Below are 22097 nucleotides of genomic sequence, written 5' to 3' on the forward strand. Positions count from 1 at the left end.
TCTTTATCTAATCATTCATCATTCATCATTCAACACCTCTGTACTGAGCACAGGCTCTGCACCAGGAGCTGGAGGAGCACTGGGAATCGCTTCTTGGCCTTTGCCCTCAGGGCTGACAGAGTCGTGAGGTCACACTGTAATCTCCCTGCGTCTGGAAACCAGATCTTATTAATTCCAAACCCTTGCTGTGGACCAGGACGCGAGCCCGGGCCAGAATCAGGTGGTGTTGCGTGGCTCGCGTCGTCGCCCGAGTCCCGGGCACTCCCACTTCCCACGGCCCCGCCCTGCGCACCTGCCCCAGGTGAGCCCGAGGAGGCCCCGAGCGCCGCCGGAAAGCGTCGAGTGGTTTCGGCAGGTGGGGCGGGGTCGGGGCGGGGCCAGGCCGGGGCGGGGCCAGCCGGGAGCCCGGAGTCCGGCGGGATCCCAGGCCCTCGCCTCGCCCGGGCCCCCGCCGCGCCGCCGCCATGGGAGCCTGCCTGGCAGCCTGCTCCCTGCTCAGCTGCGTGAGTCCCACCCGGGCGCCCCCGGCCACCCGCGCCGCTGGCTCCTTCTTTGGCCCCGCACTTTTTTCTTATCTTCTTCCTCCACATAGTTTCTTCTTTTTCCTTCCTCCAAACTTGTCTTTCGGGCCCCGCATCTGCCTCTTTACCCCAAGGGCCCCCTTTCTAACTTGGCACCCCTTTGCCTCCCTTCCCCGCCATTCTGGGCTCGCGAGCGCCCTGGGCAGCTGGTGTCCGGGGCTCGGGTTACTGCGGGGGAGGGGTTGGGGAGCGCCAGGGAGACGGGGTGTGCCCTCGGCAGGCGCCCTCTTAGGAACTAAGGAGACTGAGGCCCAGAGACCAAAGAGGGACTGAGCTTTGGGGTCCCGACCCTGCCCGCGATCCCACCCCGCCAAACTTGGAGTCCGCGGAGTGCGTCTTTCCTGGCCTCTCCGGCTTGGGCGTTCTGACTCAAGGCTGCCTGGTCCGGGTACCTCCGTGCCCCTGTGTCCTTCTATCTCTTTCCTTCTGGCAGTCCGTTCGTCCGTCTGGCTCACCGTCCATTTGTGTTTGTCTGATATCTGTTGTTGGTCCGACTGTCTTTCTTTCTTTGTCGCCTCTCTGTCTGTCATTGTCTGCTTCTATGGCTCTCTGTCAGTCCGCCTGTCTTTGTGCGTCCTTGTCTCTGTCCCGTTCAGTCTGGCTCACGCTAACTCCTGGCCACTTCCCCAGCCAGCCCCAGACCCTTACCCTCTATGCCCCAGCACTGAGATGGGGTGGGGAGGAAGCCTCCATCTGGTCTTTCTGTGCCACCCTTGGGTGAAATTGGCCTGGGTCGCCAGTCACAACCTGGGCCAACTCAGGGCTGGGAGACCAGGAATTTAGGAAACGCTGGAGTGTGGGGGGTAACTCGTCTCCTGGAGTCAGGAGCCTGGGTGGGGTGGCGCCTGCCTCTGTTTTGGGGCTGCAGCCAGCACAGGGGAGGGGCTTCAGGCAGACCCCGCTGGGAGGCCCCCTCTCCTTTGCCTCTTCCCAGCCTCCCAGCCCCCTCTCCTTTTCCTGTTCCACTCATTAAATCTTTCTGAGGCTTATTCAGGCAGCCCCTCCTCCTCTGCCTCCACACAAAGAGAACCAGAAAGGGAGAGGGGGGTCCGATGGCTGCTGAATCTTAGACTTGGCTTTCCTTTGTCCCTGGTTTGTGTGTGTGTTTGGGTGGGGGTGTGGGGCGGGGGAGTGGGGACCTGGAGATGTACTGAACAGCCCGTTCTGAGAATGAGATCTGCACAGGGAGGTGGGGAGTGGCCCCTGGACAAGCCTCTTGTCCCTTCTGCACTTCTGTTTCCCATCTGTGAAGTGTGTGTATGTGTGTGCAGGAGGAGGAATCAAAGCTGGTCCCTGAGATCCTCCTGCCCAAAGTCAAGGTTTGCACTGGGTCTCTGGCCCAGAAAGGTTTACTTCCTGGTGAGGGAGGGAGATATTCCTCGGACTTGACTAGATTTCTGTTCGGTGGAACCTGGTGAGGCTCAAGCCCTGGCTGGGCCTGTCTGGGTGCGGAATGTTGAGGGGAGACCTGCCAATCCCCTGTGCCTCTGTCTCCCCATCTGTAAGCTGGGGACAGTAACAATGTCTCTGCCATAATGGTGTTGGGAAGATTAAATGGTATAAGCATGTAAAGTGCCCAGCACAGCTCCTGGCATAGAGCAAGTGCTCATACATGGGAGCTATTGTTATTATTATCTAGGAAAGGTGGGTGGAGAGTTCCTGCTGGAGATATAAAGAGCTAAACCCTGGTCTCTGAGTCACACAAGGCACTGACCAGTCTGCTCACACCCTCATTTTACAGATGAGAAAACTTGGGCCCAGAGGGGTTAGTGGCCTTGCCTAAGGATGCACAGTGAGGGATGGGGAGGTGCACAGTGTGGATTAAAATCTGGTTCCTGGTTCAGGCTTCTGTCCACACCTCCTTCCTTCCCCCACATCCTGGGTGCCTCAGGGACTGGGCTGGCCCAGGGTAGAATTGGGAGGTATCTCAGTGAGTATCTATTATCTACGAGAGACTTGCCCTGCCTTTCAGTGCCCTCCCCTTGGGGTCCTGGCCTCTGACATTTACTGAGCTCCAGCTGCATGCCAGGTGCTGTGCTGAGCCCTCACCCATCCTGTCCCTTTGGTTCTCTCCAGCCCTGCTGAACAGGAGTCCTGCTGTGGGTGGGGAGACAAGATGGGCCCTCAAGGGCATGGGGGTCATCAGGAGGCCAGTATATGGCCAGTTGGGTGGTCAGCAAATATTCAGGGAGAGCCTTCTATATAAGTGGAGAAGGTGCTTGGATCCTGGCTTAGCCTCTTCTCAGTGTGTGACCATGGACAGCCACTTTGCTTCTCTGACCCTCCGCCCCGTTGTCTATGAAGTTGAGATAACAAAGGTACCTGCCTCTCAGAATATTGTGAGGATGAAGTGGGACTGAGTGCACTAACATGCTTAGCAAGAAACTGGCACGCAGTGGCCACTCCATAAACCCCCCAGGAGTGGTAAATTGCTTGAGACCACATGTGAGGAAGTGGTGAGGCTGGTGGAACCCAGAGCAGTCTGACTGCAGAGCCTGGGCTCTGAGCCACTTTAGTGTCCTGCCCCAGAAGCCTGTTTTACAGATGAGGAAACTGAGTCCCACTGAGGAACTTCCCTAAGGACATTCTGCAGGTTAGTAGTGGCAGAGCCAGGATGAGGACCTGTGCTCTTAGCACCGCACTGGGAAATAAGTGCGTATTGAGTAGTTTGGGGCTGACCTCTTCTGTCTTGTGTTTTGTCTAGTCCTGGGGGGCTCAGACACTTATGGGATTCTTCATGAAGTCTGCAGGGTGCATCCCGTCCTTACCTGGGCCAGTTTGTTTTAACAAAAGAAAATAACTAAGCTGTGGCCCCAGCCCTCAACTCCTCTCACCCATTGACCCATGAGTGGTTCTAATAATTATTTCTGTAGCCCTAGGGGCAACCAGGAGGGAGTGTAAATGGTGCATGACAGCCTGTCCCTACCACCCCAAACCACTCACGGGCCTAGAGCTGTCCAGTAATGGCTCAGCTTGCCTTGGGAGGTAGTGAGCTCCTTGGTACTGGCAGTATATAAGCAGCAGAGGATGGCTGGCTGTCTTCCCGGTGATTCTTCACTGGGGAGGGGCTGGTCTGGCTGAATGTCTAGGCACCTTGTGGCATTAAGACTCTATAAGACCCAGGGCTTCTTAAGTTCTGTGAGTTCTCTATTTGGGGAACCTGGGCTGCTGCTAAGACACAGGCACTGTGAGTGTTCTGGTGCTTTTCTATCACTGCTTCTCGCCCTCCCCTCTCTTACCCCCAGTGCATTTTTCTGTGGGGATAGAGAGGAAGAGTGGTTGTAATCTCAGTGCAGAAGCAGGTTTCTAGTCTGCCCTGGCCGCTCACATCGTGTCATAGGCACTAGTCCATGTCGCTCCACGGGCTAGTGATTCTCATCTACGACATTCCAAGGGGTAAGTGGGCCACCACTGTCACCAGCTTTTGGACATTTAAGTTATTTGCAGTTTCATGAGATTCTAATAAGCTCACAAAACGTAATGCTTTGTGTCTACCTTAGTTTTCCTCTTTATTTAAAATCTTTAATTTTTGGTACTTATGAAATCAACCTTAACCAAAAAACCACACCATACCCATTGCCCCTGTAGAGTTGATTCCGACTCATAGCGACCCTGTAGGACAGAGTAGAACTGCCCCATAGGGTTTCCAAGGAGCGGCTGGTGGATTCGCACTGCTGACCTTTTGGTTAGCAGTTGAGCTCTTAACCACAACCTTATTGAGGTATAATTTCTACACAGTAAAATGCACCCATTTTAAGTGTTACCTACACATCTTCACTTGGCAGACAATTCTCTATGCTGGGAGCACCATGTTACATTGATGGGTATTTAGTTATTTCTACGTTATGAACAGTGCTACAGTGAACTTCCGTCTGTGTGTACATGTGTACATGCACCCATCCTTACCCCCTTGGGCTGGTATTTCTGTAGGAAGTGCTTCCTGTTGGAGGGATCCCCAGAGGTGGAGTGGTGGGGTCAAAGTGTATGAACATTTCCGAGGAGGTTCTGCTTCCCCCCTGGAAGCAGCTGGGAGCTAGCGTGTATTTTTCTCTCCCTGGCCTGGTCTTTCTGGCTGCCAGCCAGGCCCTTGGAAATGCTGAGGTTTCAGGTATCAGGAACACCTGGATTTTGATCTCCAAGAACTGCAGTGAATTGAAAGGCCTGGCTTCCAGCTTTGCCTATGTCTCGAATGTGCTAAATGGAAATGGTAACAAGCCGAGTCGGGGCTTGACCTGGGCCCTTGGGCGCCTGGTTCCTGGTTCCTTGGTTTTCTCTGTCCTTGGAGGGATTTCTCTTGTCTTCGGGGTGTTTTGAAATTAAATGAGACTGCCTTCGATGAGTTAGTGGGCTGGGAGGTAGCACTGCTCTGTGGACCTAGCCTGGGCTTTGGCACAGACAGACCTGAGTTTGAATCCCAGCTCCTCAGCTGACTTGCTGCATGACCTTGGTCATGTCACCTCTCTTAGTCTCAGTTTCCCCTTTGTAAATGGGAGGCTACAGCAGCACTTACTTCATAATGTCAGTGAGGCTTACTGTAGATCAAATGCTTACCACAGGGCCTGGAACTGAGTAACCCTTGGTAAATGGTAGCTATCATTATTACTTGAACTCCAGCACTGCTAGTGACTTGCTGTGTGACCTCTGGCAAGTTTCTTAACCTCTCTGGCCTCAGTTTCCTGATCTGTAAAAGGAGAATGATAACCTGCTCTATCTGATAACCAGAATGCTCTTTGCGGTTACAGAACACTTTTCTGGTGACATTTTGCGTATCTCCTCACCTCCCAATGGTGGCCATGGGTAGGAGGCAGGACTTGAGGTCAGGGGCTGCAAGATGAAAGGCCCGGCTTTAATTTGGTCCATGAGGAATAATTTCATCCCACGTTTCACTGAGCATCTGTGCTGTACTTGGCTTTGTGAGTGATAGAGAGATAGGTAAGAAGGAGGCTCCTAGGGCATTTCCAGGCTGGGGGAGAAGTGGGGGGAGACGGAAGGTAGCTACACCTCAAGTTAGACTGTGCTATATGCCTTGTGACCAGTCTGGAAAGAAGGCTGTGGACTTTCAGACCAGCAAGGGGGCCCTTTCAACCTGTTCTCCACAAATCTGATTTTTTTTTAAGTATAAGACTCTTCCTGGCACTCCTGTCTTAAAACTCTCAAGTAGACACCTGATGCTGTTAGGATGAAAATCAGGGTCCTGTACTTAGCTGCCAGGGCCGTGCCAGCCTATCCAACCTCGCCGGTCACTACTCACCCGCTGCTTACGAGGCTTTGGCCACAAAGTTCCTTCCCGTTCTTCAAATGCCCCCAGCTCCTGCCCACCCCAGAGCCTCTTCAATCTCTGGTCTCTCTTCCGGAACCCTCTTTACTGCCCTTTCGTCTGGCAAGTACCTCCTCATACTTCTGCTCTCTGCTTTTATGTCACTTTTTGGTGGGGGGTGCCTTCCCTGACCTCCCACCCCAATCTAAACCAGGGTCCCCCGTTAGTCACTCTCACGGCAGCGTGTACATTTTCTTCTTAACACTTATAACACCTGTCATTTGTTTGGTGTCTTTCCTGCCCATGGAAGCTCTGGAGAGTGAGGACTTTGTCTCTTGCTCTCCAGACCCCTAAATACCCCAGTGAGGAGTTGGGACTGTTTAAGGGAAGATAAATAGTTTCCTCAAAGACTGGGCTGTGGATCCACATCCCAGAGGCATGAGTTTCTAACTGCGAATGGTATGGTTCACCAGCTTCTAAATGATTTCAGCCAGCCGGAGGGAAAGGACGGACTCCTGCTTGGGCTGAGGAGCCGGGGGCGCGAAAGCGTTAGATCGCCACCTGCTGTCCAAAAATGGTACAGCCCCAGAGTAAAGAAATGGTTAACAGCCACTCCCGGGGAATAATACCTCAGTGAACAAAACAGACAAAAATCCCTGCTCTCCTGGAGCTTACCTGCTAGAAGGGGGAGACAGACAAACAAATATAAAGTATGTCATGATTTCCAATTCAGCATCCTGTTTTGAATTCTCGCACCTGTTTAATTCTCACAACTGCCCTGTGAGAAGTAGGTGCCTTTATGATTCTCATTTTATAGAAAGGAAACTGAGGTTCAGAGAGGTTGAGGGAGTTGTACAAGGTCACACGGCTAGTCAGTGACAGAACTGACCTGATTTTTTTCTTTTCTTTTTTTTTTACCACTTTGCTTCTCCCAAGCAAGAACCTCTGTCCCCCACTCTCTCCAAAGCCATGGTAACACCAGAGATATGTCTGAGTTTGAATCTGGGTTTTGCTGCTTCCTGGCTCTGTGACTCTGTGTGACCCAGCCTCTCTAAGGCTTGGTTTCCTTACCCCCCCCGCCCCGCCCCCTGGCCTTGAGAGTTAAACGTCTGGGGAAGAGGTGTGCCCCTGCCTGGACAGATACAGAGACATGCAGTGGGCAGGTGGGACCGGAAGGGGAGAGGAGGCAGAGTAACACGTGTACCCTGCCCTCCCTGCAGGCGTCCTGCCTCTGTGGATCTGCCCCCTGCATCCTGTGTGGCTGCTGTCCCGCCAGCCGAAACTCCACGGTGAGCCGCCTCCTCTTCACGGCCTTCCTCTTCCTGGGGGTGCTGGTGTCCATCATCATGCTGAGCCCGGGCGTGGAGAGTCAGCTCCATAAGGTGAGCCAGGTGGGGTGGGGAGGGGAAGCCGTCTGCCAGGCCTGCCACTAGTGAGGGGCACAGCTGCTCCAGGCCAGAGGGCCTGGGCTGGGGGTTACAGCTAATTAACAAGAGGTGGGCAGGAGTGTTGGGGCACAGCGATGCTCCAAATCCAAGGTTGGCGATAGGGTGTGTTTCTTTATGTGGGTAGGAAGATTAACCCTTGCATGGAGAGTCTTGTTTCTCATAAACCATGGTCCCCTTGGAAAATCTCATTAATCATTATGGTGCCCTGGACACTGGCCAGGGGCTGCTCTTCCCCTCTTTAATGCTCGAGCCCGGTTTGGGACTCCCAACTCTTCCCTTCGTCTCAATGTGTCATAGGCTGGCGTAGGCCCAGGGGACATTTAGGCCAGTGGTTTTCCAATTTTAGTGTGTGTAAAGGTGTGAATCACCTGGGCAGTTTGTTAGAAAGGCAGATTCTCAGACTCTACGTTAACCAGCTGCGGTTGAGTCGACTCTGACTCATGGTGAACTCGTGTGTGAGTGGAACTGCACTCCATGGGGGATTTTCGGGAAGTAGGTCACCAAGCCTTTCTTCCAGGGTGCCTCTAGGTGGACTCGAACCACCAAACTTTCAGTTGGCAGTGAGTGCGTTAATCATTTGACCACCCAGGGACTCCAGACCCCACCTTAGAAGTTCTGATTCTATAGGGTAGAGGCCCGGGATCTCACCTTTCCCCAAGCACCTCAGGGGATTCTGATGTAAGGGGTGGGTGGAGAATGCTCTGGGAAGTCCTGGAGCACACAATGCAGTGCCTTTCTGGGGTTTTGTGCTTGAAAACAGCGAAATAAACAGTAAGATATAACCAGCCCATCTGCCTCTAGCGGGGAGCTCATTCCTCAAACTTCAGCCAGGCAGTGGGGTGGGGGCTTGGGAGTGGGAAGGGAGATGGGGGACAGTGGGGATGGGGAGCTTCCTTCCTGGCCTGCCTTGGCAGGGTGGTGCTGTGGTTCACAAAGGGAGCCTCGAGGGTTCTGTGTGGGATGGGAGCTTCAGCCTGCTCCGTCTGACTCCACAGCTGCCCTGGGTGTGTGAGGAGGGGGTCCAGAACCTCGTCGCCCTGCAGGGCTACATCGACTGTGGCTCCTTGCTCGGCTTCCGTGCCGTCTATCGCATGTGCTTTGCCACGGCCGCCTTCTTCTTCCTTTTCACCCTGCTCATGATCTGTGTGCGTAGCAGCCGGGACCCACGGGCTGCTATCCAGAACGGGTGAGAGAGGGGCCCCTACCTGTACCTGGAGACCCTCCCCCACAGGTTTCCCTTCCTCTGCCTGCCTCCAGGGACCCCCAGATCCTACTCTCAGACTCAGGAGCCACCAAAGTCAGGAGGGTGCAACACATGGGTCAGCTCAGTCAGTTATTCCCATTTCTCAGATGAGGAAAATAAAGCTCAGAAAGGGCAGCAACTTGCCTAAGGCCACACAGCACTTCAGTGCCATGATTGGGGCTAGAGTTCAGGTGACCACCCTCACCCCTGCTCTGGCCCTTCCCTCTGTCCCTCGGGGTTGGTTCTAGGACCAGGACAGCCCTTTTGTGCCCATTAGTCAGAAATTCCCCTTTTACCTCTCTTGGTATCTGTTCTTTGGGAGTGGGGGACCTGGGGCCCAGGCACAGCCTGGCTTCTGGTTCCCCTCCCTCAGTCCAGCTTTCTCCTCCATCCCTCCCCCTGCCCCTACCATAGGTTTTGGTTCTTTAAGTTCCTGGCCCTCGTGGGCATCACCGTGGGTGCCTTCTACATCCCTGACGGCTCCTTCTCCAACAGTAGGTGGACTTGCGGGGAGGGAGGTGGGGCTGCAGGCAGGGGAGCATTGGTGGGGCCTGCCCTGGCGCACAGCCCCCAGGCCTCAGCTGGGTCCTCGCCCCACCCCCTGCCACCCATGAGACAGCTCTAGTGGCCTCTGACACTCAGCTGCGTGGTATTTGGTCACCTTTGGGGTGGGGTGAGGGACCACCTCCCCCGACCACACCCTGCCACACTGTGTCTGTGCATGGCTGAGGGCTCCCTGAGGGCAAGGCCTTTGCTTCTTTTCATGGCGCAGATGATCACTGAATGAATAAATGCGTGTAAGAGAGAGAGCACAGGGAGTGTACCTGCCCCGGAAGCCTGGGGGGCCTCAGGGGCCCCAGGCTTGCCCCCAGGCTGCTGCCCCCCTTCATGGTGGACCTGCTCACCTCACTCCCCTCTCCCACCCTAGTCTGGTTCTACTTCGGCGTCGTGGGCTCCTTTCTCTTCATCCTCATCCAGCTGGTACTGCTCATCGACTTTGCGCACTCCTGGAACCAGCGGTGGCTGTGGAAGGCCGAGGAGCGTGACTCCCGTGCCTGGTACGCAGGTCAGTGCCACCTGCCAGGCCTCCGCACCAGGAGGATGCGAACTCAGGACCAGAGTGGGGCTACCTGAGAGACAGGGCTTCCCGAGGGTCGGCACAGAGCAGGGAGGCGGAAGTTAGGCTGGAGCCTGGAGGGTATCTCGGGCAGCCCCCTGACTTTGGTAGGAGATGGAGGGGAGAGGTTGGGTGGGGGGAAGAGGCAGCTGGTCCTGGGGTGACTTTAGAGGATCAGAGGAGAGGCGACCTGGAAAGCTCTGGGGGAGGGGGTCATCTGGTCCAGTAGTTCTTACAATAGTGGTGAATAAGGCCCTTTCAGTGGTACCCAAAGTCCCTAGGTGGTGTAAACAGTTTGTCCTTGGCTACTAACTGAAAGGTTGGCAGTTCAAACCCACCCAGCAGCACCACGGAAGAAAGGCCTGGTGGCCTGCTTCCATAGAGATTACAACCAAGGAAACCCCAAGGAACAGTTGTCCTCTGTAATACACGGGGTCACCATGAATCAGAATTGACTCGACAGCGACAGCAACGGGGGACTGGGGGGAGTGGTATCCAGAGACCAAACTTCAGATGACACTTGGTCTTTAAAGCCACTGCGGCCTGGAGCAGCGATGCTCTGAGCGACTGGACTGTTTTTCACACGTCATCGCCGCAGCGGTGGGAAGGAAAGGCAGATGTACGTGATGTCCTGGTTTACAGGGTGTATTTTTATACCTTCAGTGAATTAATTCAGATGTTTCATGCAAGGAGGGACTTACCCAATATTACTGCTGCTGTGTTTTCAGTCTCTACTGGCTGTTCAAGAGCCGTGTGCAGGCGGAGGGGTGGGGGCACCAGCTGCAGCCCTCTGTCCGGCCTCCCTCCCCCTCCCTTGGGCACAAACCTTGGTGGGCGTTCTGTGGCCACCGTCTGCTCATGACGGTGTTCTGTCATTTACACACATTCTGATTCAAAAGTTAATTATACTCGGAAACAGAAACAGAAACTTCTGCAGCAGGCTGCCATTCCTTTGGTTGTTGTTACGTGCTCTTGAGTCAGTTCGGACTCATAGTGGCCCCATGTGACAAGGTAGAACTGCCCCATAGGATTTTCTAGGCTGTAATCTTTATGGGAGCAGATCACCAGGTCTTTCTCCTGCGAGCCGCTGGGTGGCTTTGAACTGCCAACCTTTCTGTTAGCAGCTGAGCACTTAACTCTTGTGCCGCCAGGGTTCCTGCCATTCATCTAGTTCCATTTCAATAAGACTCCTATGTTTGTTGTGTTTATTTTTATGGGTGCCTTATTTATACCAATTGAATCATTTTAGTTCAGGAGTTACACGGATGGCGCAGAAATCACAAAGGTGTTGGTGAATGCCTGAAAGTTAGGAAACACTGATGTCATTCCTCGGGTGAGGAAACTGAGGCCCAGAGAGGGGCAGGATTGTTCACTGTGCCCCCACAAGGGAGCAGGGGTCCCTGTGCCTCCTGCCTCCCCACCCACCGCTCGCTGCCCCTCCTCCCAGGCCTCTTCTTCTTCACTCTCCTTTTCTACTCGCTGTCCATCGCGGCCGTGGCGCTGCTCTTCCTCTACTACACCCAGCCTGGTGCCTGCCATGAGGGCAAGGTCTTCATCAGCCTCAACCTCATCCTCTGTGTCTGCGTCTCCGTCATCGCTGTCCTGCCCAAGGTCCAGGTGAGCCTCCCTGTTCCCTCCCAGTGTGTGGAACCCCTTCTAGGAGCCTTGGAGTCCTGGGCAGGGGCTCTCAGTCATGGAGGCTTGGGTTCAGAGGGTGGGCTCCCAAGGCAGCCTCCCTGGGTTAGAGTCTGGGCTCTCACGTCTATATGCTGGGTATCTTTGGGGAAAGTGTCTTAACCTCTCTGTGCCTCTCTCTTCTCAAATGTAAAATGGGGATAATGCATACTATCTGGAGTTATTCTCGGGATTGAGATCACATTTGTGAAGCACATAGAACAGTACTTAGCATATAGATGTCAATCAGACATTAACTATCATTACCATTATTGTTATTGTCATTGTTATTTTTATGGGAATCAGGTGAATGTTAGGGAGAGTCACTGAGTGACTTGAGTAGTGGTGTGGAAGGCTCAGTTCCATGATTCCTGGTCCCAGACCTTCTGGGACAATGGGTAGAGGCCCCTGAAGTTACCTTCTTTTGTTTAGAAAGCCTCGTGGGTCCAGTGGCACTTCACAGTTTGGAATCTCAGTCCACTGGGGGTTTCCAAGATAACTTAGGTAGTCTTTGGGGCTTCTGAGTAGAAAGGTTGGAGACGGCCTTTCTGGTCCATTTCCCAGTGGGAAAACTGAAGCCCAGAGAGGGTAATGCCCATCTCAGGTCACACAGCAATTTGTGTTAATTCGGCAAATACCTCTTGAACACCTACTGTGTACCAGACTCTCTTCTGGATGTTGGAGATACAGATGTGAGGGAGAGAAGAAGAAATAATAATAGTAGCGAACAATCAGTGGCATCTATCATGTCATTTAGTCCCCACTTTACAGATGAGGAAATAGACGCTTAGAGAAGTAAAGAGACTTGCTGGAGGTCACTTGGCTAGTAAAAAGGGCAGCTGGGGTTTGAACCCAGCAGGCTGGCTCTAGAACCTGTATTCTTAATCACAGAGTTTAGATTTATATTTTTAAGTGTGTGTGTGGCTAGGGGCAGTGAAGGACAAGCAGTAAGAGAGTATGAAAATAAGGCAATTTTGGATAATAAGTACTATATGGAAAATAAAAGGGTGTGGGCTAAGGGTGGGTCAGGTGGCAGGGGTGGGGGCTGCTGTAGTCAGGCATTTCAGGCTGGGCCTCACTGGGAGTCCTGTTTGAGCTGAAGCCTGAATACTAAAGAGGGGCTGCCAGCTTGGAGAGATGGAGAACCATGTCAGGAAGAGGTCACAGCAAGTGCAAAGGCCCTGAGGTGGAAAGGGTTTGGCTGATTTCAAGGAGAGAGGAGGCCACTGTAGCTGGAACGTAGACAGCAGGGAAGAGCGTGGCGGTGGATCAGGTGGAGATGAAAGCAGGGGCAAACCAGGGAGGCTTTTATTCAGAGTGCAATGAGACCACGCCCTTGAAGCATCTTCAGCAGGGGACGAAGGGGGTAACTAGAGGGGTATTAGAAGAAAGAAGAATAATTAGAGCTCTAGCTTTGGGTGGGCAAGGTGGGTAGTGGGTGGCCTGGTTGGTGTTTTCCCAGAGGTGTAGGTGGATAGCTCTAGGATGGTGAGAGTTTTGGAGGCCCCTCAGTTGGGAGTGAGTGGGCTGGGTGGTGGTGGGGTATCCTTGGGCCTGGTAGGGGTCTTACCCGGGAGCTCACTCTTTACAGGAAGCCCAGCCCAACTCGGGTCTGCTGCAGGCCTCAGTCATCACGCTCTACACCATGTTTGTCACCTGGTTGGCCCTGTCCAATGTCCCAGGTGAGTGCAGGCCAGGGCTCAAGGAGGTCTAGCCTTGTTCCTGGGCCAGTAGGGACCAGTCGGGGGGAGCTGGGGGCCCTCACAGGTGACAGGGACTTCCAGCTTCAGCCCATTCTGAAATTCAGTCCTTTAGGAAGATGGGGGATCCCATATGTTCCTGGGGCTTTCTCTTTGTTGTTTTGTAAGCGCTGGCTGTTCCTGGGACGTTCTGGTCAATAATCTGTCTGTCCATTTGGGTTGGTTTCTGCCCATCCTCAGAGCTACCTGGCTACTCAGACCTGGCCTGCATGGGCTGAGGGTGACTGTGCTCCTATCCCTAGACCAGAAATGCAACCCCCACCTGCTGACCACTCTCGGCAATGAGACAGCCCTGGCAGGCTCCGAGGGTTATGTGAGCCATTGGTGGGATGCACCAAGCATCGTGGGGCTCATCATTTTCATCCTGTGCACCCTCTTCATCAGGTATGGCAGGGGTCTGCTCTCTGGGTAGGGGTTGTGATTGGGGGGCCAGAGCTGGAAGGGAGGGGAGGAGGTAGAAGCCTGATGCTGAGTTGGAAGGTGTTCTCAGCCAGCAGCATGTCCAGCCTGCACACTGTGCTGGGGGGGAACCGAGACCTTCAGAGAGCTCACTGAGCGTGGGCAGCAGAGGCAAAGCTGGCACCCTGGCCCCTGCCTCCTGGCCCAGTGTCCAGGCTGTGTGTTCCCAGCTCAGAGTCAGGTACAGGCAGCTATGGGGTCAGGGAAAGATCTGGCTGTGAAAGGCCACTACTGTGTGACCTGGGGTAAGTGGCTTAACTTCTCTGAGCTTCGGTTCCCTCCCCAGTAAAAGAAGGACAGTAACCTCCACTGTTCAGGATGGCTGTGACAGCACAATCTCACCTAAGAGATGATAGCCTTGTACTTAAGATCACATAGCCACTTGTTCTTAAAGGGACATCTTAGCCAGTGCTTATCAGTGTAGACTCAAGCCAGGATGTCTGGGTTTGAACCTGGCACTGCCACTTACTAGCTGTGACATCATGGGCAAATCACCTAACCTCTCTGTGCCTCAGTTTTTCTATCTGTAAAATGGGATAAAAATAGTAATTACCTCATTGGGTTGTTGGAGGGTTATAGATGAGTTAATATGTATAAAGCACTTCAAAAAGAACATGGTAAGTAGTAGATGCTATATACGTGTTTGCTATTATTTCAGGTAGTAGGTGCTGTATAAGTGTTTGCTATTATTTTAAGTCACTGTGAACATTTCTACAACTGCATGGTGTGAGTGCCTGATTTGTAAGAGTCACTTGTTGTTGTTAGGTGCCATTGAGTCAATTCTGACTCATAGCGACCCTATGCACAACAGAATGAAACACTGCCTGGTCCTGCGCCGTCCTTACAATCCTTGTTATGCTTGAGCTCATTGTTGCAGCCACTGTGTCAATCCACCTCGTTGAGGGTCTTCCTCTTTTCCGCTGACCCTGTACTCTGCCAAGCAAGATGTCCTTCTCCAGGGACCGATCCCTCCTGACAACATGTCCAAAGTATGCAAGACCCAGTCTTGCCATCCTTGCTTCTAAGGAGCATTCTGGCTGCACTTCTTCCAAGACAGATTTGTTCATTCTTTTGGCAGTCCATGGTATATTCAATATTCTTTGCCAATACCACAATTCAAAGGCATCAACTCTTCTTCGGTCTTCCTTATTCGTTGTCCAGCTTTCACATGCATATGATGTGATTGATAATACCATGGCTTGGGTCAGGCGCACCTTCGTCTTCAGGGTGACATCTTTGCTCTTCAACACTTTGAAGAGGTCCTTTGCAGCAGATTTGCCCAATGCAATGTGTCTTTTGATTTCTTGACTGCTGTTTCCATGACTGTTGATTGTGGATTCAAGTAAAATGAAATCCTTGACAACTTCAATCTTTTCTCCGTTTATCATGATATTGCTCTTTGGTCCAGTTGTAAGGATTTTTGTTTTCTTTATGTTGAGGTGTAATCCATACTGAAGGCTGTGGTCTTTGATCTTCATTAGTAAGTGCTTCAAGTCCCCTTCACTTTCAGCAAGCAAGGTTGTGTCATCTGCATAACGCAGGTTGTTAATGAGTCTTCCTCCAATCTTGATGCCCCGTTCTTCTTCATATAGTTCAGCTTCTCGGATTATTTGCTAAGCACACAGATTAAATAGGTATGGTGAAAGAATACAACCCTGACGCACACCATTCCTGACTTTAAACCAATCAGTATCCCCTTGTTATATCCGAACAACTGCCTCTTGATCTATGTAAAGTTTCCTCATGAGCACAATTAAGTGTTCTGGAATTCCCATTCTTTGCAGTGTTATCCATAGTTTGTTATGATCCACACAGTCGAACGCCTTTGCATAATCAATAAAACACAGGTAAACATCCTTCTGGTATTCTCTGCTTTCAGCCAGGATCCATCTGACATCAGCAATGATATCCCTGGTTCCACGTCCTCTTCTGAAACAGGCCCGTATTCCTGGCAGTTCCCTGTCGATATACTGCTGCAGCCGTTTTTGAATGATCATCAGCAGAATTTTGCTTGCATATGATATTAATGATATTGTTCTATAATTTCCACATTCAGTTGGATCACCTTTCTTGGGAATAGGCATAAATATGCACCTCTTCCAGTCAGTTGGCCAGGAAGCTGTTTTCCATATTTCTTGACATAGACGAGTGAGCACCTCCAGCGCTGCATCTGTTTGTTGAAACATCTCAACTGATATTCCATCAATTCCTGGAGCCTTGTTTTTCACCAATGCCTTCAGAGCAGCTTGGACTTCTTCCTTCAGTACCATCGGTTCCTGATCATATGCCACCTTTTCAAATGGTTGAATATCGACTAATTCTTTTTGGTATAATGACTCTGTGTATTCCTTCCATCTTCTTTTGATGCTTCCTGCGTTGTTTAATATTTTCCCCATGGAATCCTTCACTATTGCAACTCAAGGCTTGAATTTTTTCTTCAGTTCTTTCAGCTTGAAAAACACCGAGCGTGTTCTTCCCTGTTGGTTTTCCATCTCCAACTCTTTGCACATGTCGTTATAATACTTTACTTTGTCTTCTCGAGAGGCCCTTTGAAATCTTCTGTTCAGTTCTTTTACTTCATCAATTCTTCCTTTTGCTTTAGCTGCTCGACATTCAAGAGCAAGTTTCAGAGTCTTCTCTGACATCCATCTTGGTCTTTTCTTTCTTTCCTGTCTTTTCAGTGACCTCTTGCTTGCTTCATTAATGATGTCCTTGATGTCATTCCACAACTCGTCTGGTCTTCGGTCACTAGTGTTCAATGCCTCAAATCTGTTCTTCAGATGGTCTCTAAATTCAGGTAGAATATACTCAAGGTCATATTTTGGCTCTCGTGGACTTGCTCTGATTTTCTTCAGTTTCAACTTGAACTTGCATATGATCAATTGATGGTCTGTTCCACAGTCGGCCCCTGGCCTTGTTCTGACTGATGATATTGAGCTTTTCCACCATCTCTTTCCATAGGTGTAGTCAATTTGATATCTGTGTGTTCCATCTGGCAAGGTCCATGTGTATAGTCGCTGTTTATGTTGGTGAAAGAAGGTATTTGCAATGAAGAAGTAGTTGGTCTTGCAAAATTCTATCATTCGATCTCTGACATTGTTTCTAGCACCAAGGCCATATTTTCCAACTATTGATCCTTCTTCTTTGTTTCCAACTTTTGCATTCCAAACACCAGTAATTATCAATGCATCTTGATTGCATGTTCGATCAATTTCAGACTGCAGCAGCTGATAAAAATCTTCTATTTCTTCATCTTTGACCCTAGTGGTTGGTGCGTAAGTTTGAATAATAGTTGTATTAACTGGTCTTCTTTGTAGGCATATGGATATTATCCTATCACTGACAGCGTTGTACTTCAGGATAGATCTTGAAACGTTCTTTTTGACGATGAATGCAACACCATTCCTCTTCGAGTTGTCATTCCCAGCATGTAGACTATATGACTGTCTGATTCAAAATGGCCAATACCAGTCCATTTCAGCTCACTAATGCCTAGGATATCGATGTTTATGTGTTCCATTTCATTTTTGAGGATTTCCAATTTTCCTAGATTTATACTTCGTACATTCCAGGTTCTGATTATTAATGGATGTTTGCAGCTGTTTCTTCTCATTTTGAGTCATGCCACATCAGCAAATGAAGGTCCCGAAAGCTTTACTCCATCCATGCCATTAAGGTCGACTCTACGAGGCAGCTCTTCCCCAGTCATCTTTTGAGTGCCTTCCAACCTGAGGGGCTCATCTTCCAGCACTATATCAGACAATGTTCCGTTGCTATTCATAAGGTTTTCACTGGCTAATGCTTTTCAGAAGTAGACTGCCGGGTCCTTCTTCCTAGTCTGTCTTAGTCTGGAAGTTCAGCTGAAACCTGTTCTCCATGGGTGACCCTGCTGGTATCTGAATATTGGTGGCATAGCTTCCAGCATCACAGCAACACGCAAGCCCCCACAGTACAACAAACTGACAGACACGTGGGGGGTAAGAGTCACTAGATCATAATATTAAGTATAATGATTATTTACACTGAGTCTGGCAGGCTTGTAGTTTGTCTCCCCATAGCCCAACATTTCCCCAAGTGCCACTTTCTTAGTCTCGCCTTTACTGTCTTATGGAATCTTTGTCCTGCACCTATGTTCTCCCCAGTCATCCATCCTGGGCAGTACCAGTTTTCCTAAGAGCAGCACACCTGCCTCTGGGCTCCTGGTCTAGAACATTTTGAGGCTTTTTCACATTTTGTTTTGTATTAGCCTTTTTCAAATAATTTTCTCCGAGTCTAGCCTGTACAGTTCACAAACAACTCTCTTCTTTGTCACCTCGTTCAATTCCTTTTTTCAACCTGGAAAGACCTGTATTAGCTCCATTTTTATAGATGAAGAAACTGAGACTCAGGGAGGAGCAGCCATGAGCCGCTGTGTCTGAGGCCATGAGCATGCAGTGACCGCAGAGCTTGAGCACGCCTGTCCTGATCTCTGCCTCTCTATTCCTCCCCATCCCCACTCCAAGCACTATGGCTATGCTTCTTAATGTTCCCGTCCTCATACCTCCCATACTCACACTGTGGCTACCCAGCAGCTCTCCTGTTTGGGGGCACAGTTCTTAAAACACAGGAAGTGGAGAAACATAAGCAGCTCCATGAGGTCAGGGGCCACACCTGGCTCTTCCCCTCCAGCTCTAGATGCTGTAGATGTGGGCTCAAATGCAGTAGATGTCAGCAAATTTTTGGTGATTATGTGGAAGGATGGTTCTGACCGCTCGGCAGAGGGGTCAGCTGAAGTCAGCATGGGGTGATTTCTCTACTTGATGAGGTGGGGTTGGAATCCCACGTCTTCCCCTTTTTCCTCTTTTTTTTGAAATACAAGTTGTTTTTTCAAAATTGTACATATGTCTCACTATTAAAACATCAAGACCTCATAGAGAAACAATGACATACAATCATTATTATTATATATCATTTTTCATGTAGATATGAAGAAAGGGGAGGTAATTGGTAAAGGATCAAAAGGAAAGCTTAAAATTAATAGCCTATGAGCATTATTAATTATAAACATTACTAATTAGTGAGTACCAGGTATGGTGCTTGATAGTAGTAGGTGCTCAGTAAATATTTATTGAATTGGCAAATGAACAATCATAATACACCCGCCTCTCACTTTTCAACTATCTCATTATCTGACATTTCACATTTACAACAATAGTAAAAAATCTCCTGTCTGACTGCTTTGCACATTAATGACATATGTCTGGCAGTAACGAATGTTGAAGTGTGAGGCAAGAGTAATGCTGGTTGTAATGGTTATGTGTCAGCTTGGCTGGGCCATGATTTTTAGTGTTCTGGCAGTTATGTAATGATGTAGTCATCCTCCATTTTGTGATCTAATGTGGTCATCCTCCATTTTTGCATAATGACCTGGTCTTGGAACCTAACCGTGCCATTAAGTGAGGAGTGGGTATAATAATGACTTTATTTACTCTGTGCCAGGAGTGGGTGTAATAGTGACTGTTTATTTGGTTTATACTCTGTGCTAGGGACTTTACATGAATTATTCCAGTTAATCCTCCTAGCAATCCTAAAAGGAAAATACCATTATCCCTGATTTTTACATATGGGTAGTTAGAGGCTCAGAGAGGTTAAGTGTCTTGCCCAAGGTCACACAGGGAGTGGGGGTAGAGTTGAGAGTCAAAGCAGTTAACTCCTGGCCCAGGGCCTAACCGGTAGGCCACCAGCTCCCAAGGCTCTTGGACCATCTACACCCAATGTTGTTAAGACCAATGCCATAGTTCATGAGGCCCCTTGCCACTGCCTGCCTACCCACCTCAGGCAGCAACAGCCCTGATAGCCCACACTCCTTGCACCCCCCACAGTCTGCGCGCCTCGGACCACCGGCAGGTGAACAGCCTGATGCAGACAGAGGAGTGTCCGCCCGTGCTGGAGGCCACCCAGCAGCAGCAGGGCCGGGCCTTCGACAATGAGCAGGACGGCGTCACCTACAGCTACTCCTTCTTCCACTTCTGCCTGGTCCTCGCCTCCCTGCACATCATGATGACGCTCACCAACTGGTATAGGTGTGTGCACCTGGTCAGACACGAGTAGGCCTGGGGTGCCTGGGGTGGGTGTGCTACACACTTCCTCTCCTCTGCCCATCACTGGGTTTTTCCTGACCTGAACAAGGCTTGGGAGTGGGAGTGCCTCTCTAGGGCCCTCTGTAAAGCCTGCCCCACCTCTGCCCCAGTTTACCTGCCAGGTGCCTTATCTGCTCAGCTCCTGGCCCTTGACTAAGTGACTGAAAGGTGGGGCCACAGGAAGTGGGGCCACAGGAAGTGGGGCTGGGCCTGTGCAGGGCATACAGGGTTTATGGGATCAGGGATGGTGATTGGGTTATGGGGTCAGATTTGGGTTGGAATTAGGGTGTAGAGGTTAGGATCAAAGTCACAGGATCAAAAATAGAAGTCATGAGGTCAAGGTTGGAGCTGGAATTGGGGTCATTTAAAGTCATGAATTTGGTTGTTTGGTTAAAACCGGAGTTAGGAGGCCATAAAGCCTAGATTGAAATGTCAAAATCAAGCAGCTAAGATAACCAGGCCAAGACTGGGGCCCCAGGGGCAAGGGTCAGAATTGAGGTCAGGCTGCTTTGACAGGGATCACAATAGAGGGTCCTGGACAGAGCTGGAGAAAAATGTAGAACAAAATTCTAACTCAAAAAGAAAGACCAGACTTGCTGGCCTGACAGAGACTGAGGAAACCCTGAGAGTATTGGCCCCTGGACACCCTTTCAGCTCAGTAATGAGGCCATTCCTGAGGTTCACCCTTCAGCCAAAGCTTGAACAGGTCCGTGGAACAAAACAAGACTAAAGGGGCACACAAACCCTGGGGCAGGGACTAGAAGGTAGGAAGGAACAGGAAAGCTGGTAATAGGGAACCCAGGGTTGAGAAGGGAGAGTGTTGACATGTTGTGGGGTTGTTAACCAATGTCATACAACAATGTGTGTACTAACTGCTTGATTAGAAACTAGTTTGTTCTATACACCTTCATCTAAATTTCAATTAAAAAAAAAAAGTGGTCAGAAAAAAGAAAAAAAGAATTGAGGTCAGGGTATCAGAAATGGGGTCATAAGATCAGAGGTCAGGACTGGGGTCACATGAAGGTAAAAATCAAAGTTAGAAGTCAGAACCAAGGTCAGGAGGTCTAGGGACTAGGGTCATGGAATTGGGATCAATAGGTTAGGACCAAGAGTCAAGTTATAATTCCAGGGGCTAGGATGGGCTACAAGATCAAGGACCAGGACTATGGCCATAAGGTCACAGTCTAGGACAAGGGTCAATGCTTGAATTGGGGTCAGGAATTAGTTTTGTGATACAAGGTCAAGAGCTATGTCCAGGGTCACAAGGCCAAGTGCCAAGATTGGGGACAAAAATGTCAGAGATGAGGACTAGGGCTACAGGGTTGTTGGGTGCCGTTGAAGCAATTTTGACTTCTAGCGACCCTATAGGACAGGATAGAACTGCCCTAAAGAGTTTCCTAAACTGTAGTCTTCAAGGGGGCAGGCCTTTTCTCCCACTGAGCTGCTGGGTGAGTTTGAACCGCCAACCTTTCAGTTAGCAGTCACGCACTTAACCACTGCACCACTGGGGCTACAGGGTAAGAGCCAGAATTGAAGTCAGGGATCACAACTGTGGCCATAAGGTCAGTGCCAGGACCGAGGTCACAAGATTGAGGGCAAGCTCATGGGGATGACGGTGTGTTCCAGACCCAGCGAGACCCGGAAGATGATCAGCACGTGGACTGCGGTGTGGGTGAAGGTCTGTGCCAGCTGGGCGGGGCTGCTCCTCTACCTATGGACCCTGGTCGCCCCCGCCCTCCTGCCCAACCGAGACTTCAGCTGAGGCAGCCTCCCACGGCCAACCCACCTGGTGCCTGGGGTCTCAGTGACAGCCAGCCTTCTCCTCCCCCTGCCTCCACTTCCAGGACTTGGCCTGAGCTGGGCCCCTCCATTCTTAGTGCCTTCAGTGTGAGCCCACCCTCCTGCTACCCCAGACCCATGGGGCTCCCTCTTTCCCTTTCCCCCTGACTGCCCACACTCACCCTTTGGGGAAAAGGGCCCTTGTTCTCAGGCTCCCCAGGGGAGGGGCTAAAGGAGAGGGCTGCCGCTGAAAGTGCAGGAAGCACCTACTGTGATGGGTACCCAGCCCTGAGGCCTGGGTATTCCTGACCACACCCCCCAGGGCACCCAGCCCCTAGACTCTGTGCCTTATAAAGTCTCTAAGACTTTGCCCAATAAACGAGCCCATGCGTGTGCCTTCTCATGCTCTGTGCCCTCTCACCCTCAGCATGGGGCCCTGGGGTGGGCTCCTCCCATCTGGGGCTAGGCCAGTCTGGGGCTTGGGGATGGAATGTCAGAGGTGAGGGGCTTTGTCTTCTGGGTCATGGGGTGAAGGCTGTAGAGGAGGGAAAGGTGCACCAGGGCTCTAGAAATAGCACTCTGGGGACCAGGAAAGGGGAGCCTGGAGAAAAAGAGACCAGTAGAAGGCTGGGGAAGTGTCCACTTGAGGGGTGGTGAGGC

General features: G+C 51.0%; 1 protein-coding gene across 1 annotated transcript; it reads left to right on the forward strand.

Annotated features, from left to right (window-relative positions):
* The first annotated feature begins 387 nt into the window (after positions 1-387).
* On the forward strand, positions 388-21830 carry SERINC2 (serine incorporator 2). The gene is made up of 10 exons (XM_049878559.1): positions 388-503; positions 7059-7220; positions 8282-8472; positions 8944-9023; positions 9458-9595; positions 11094-11263; positions 12912-13002; positions 13323-13464; positions 19401-19601; positions 21285-21830. Exons 1-10 carry the CDS (start codon positions 465-467, stop codon positions 21418-21420), a joined length of 1350 nt encoding a protein of 449 aa, XP_049734516.1. The 5' UTR covers positions 388-464; the 3' UTR covers positions 21421-21830.
* Positions 21831-22097: the final 267 nt, after the last annotated feature.

This window comes from Elephas maximus, chromosome 3 (assembly GCF_024166365.1).
Source record: "Elephas maximus indicus isolate mEleMax1 chromosome 3, mEleMax1 primary haplotype, whole genome shotgun sequence".
Taxonomy (NCBI): domain Eukaryota; kingdom Metazoa; phylum Chordata; class Mammalia; order Proboscidea; family Elephantidae; genus Elephas; species Elephas maximus.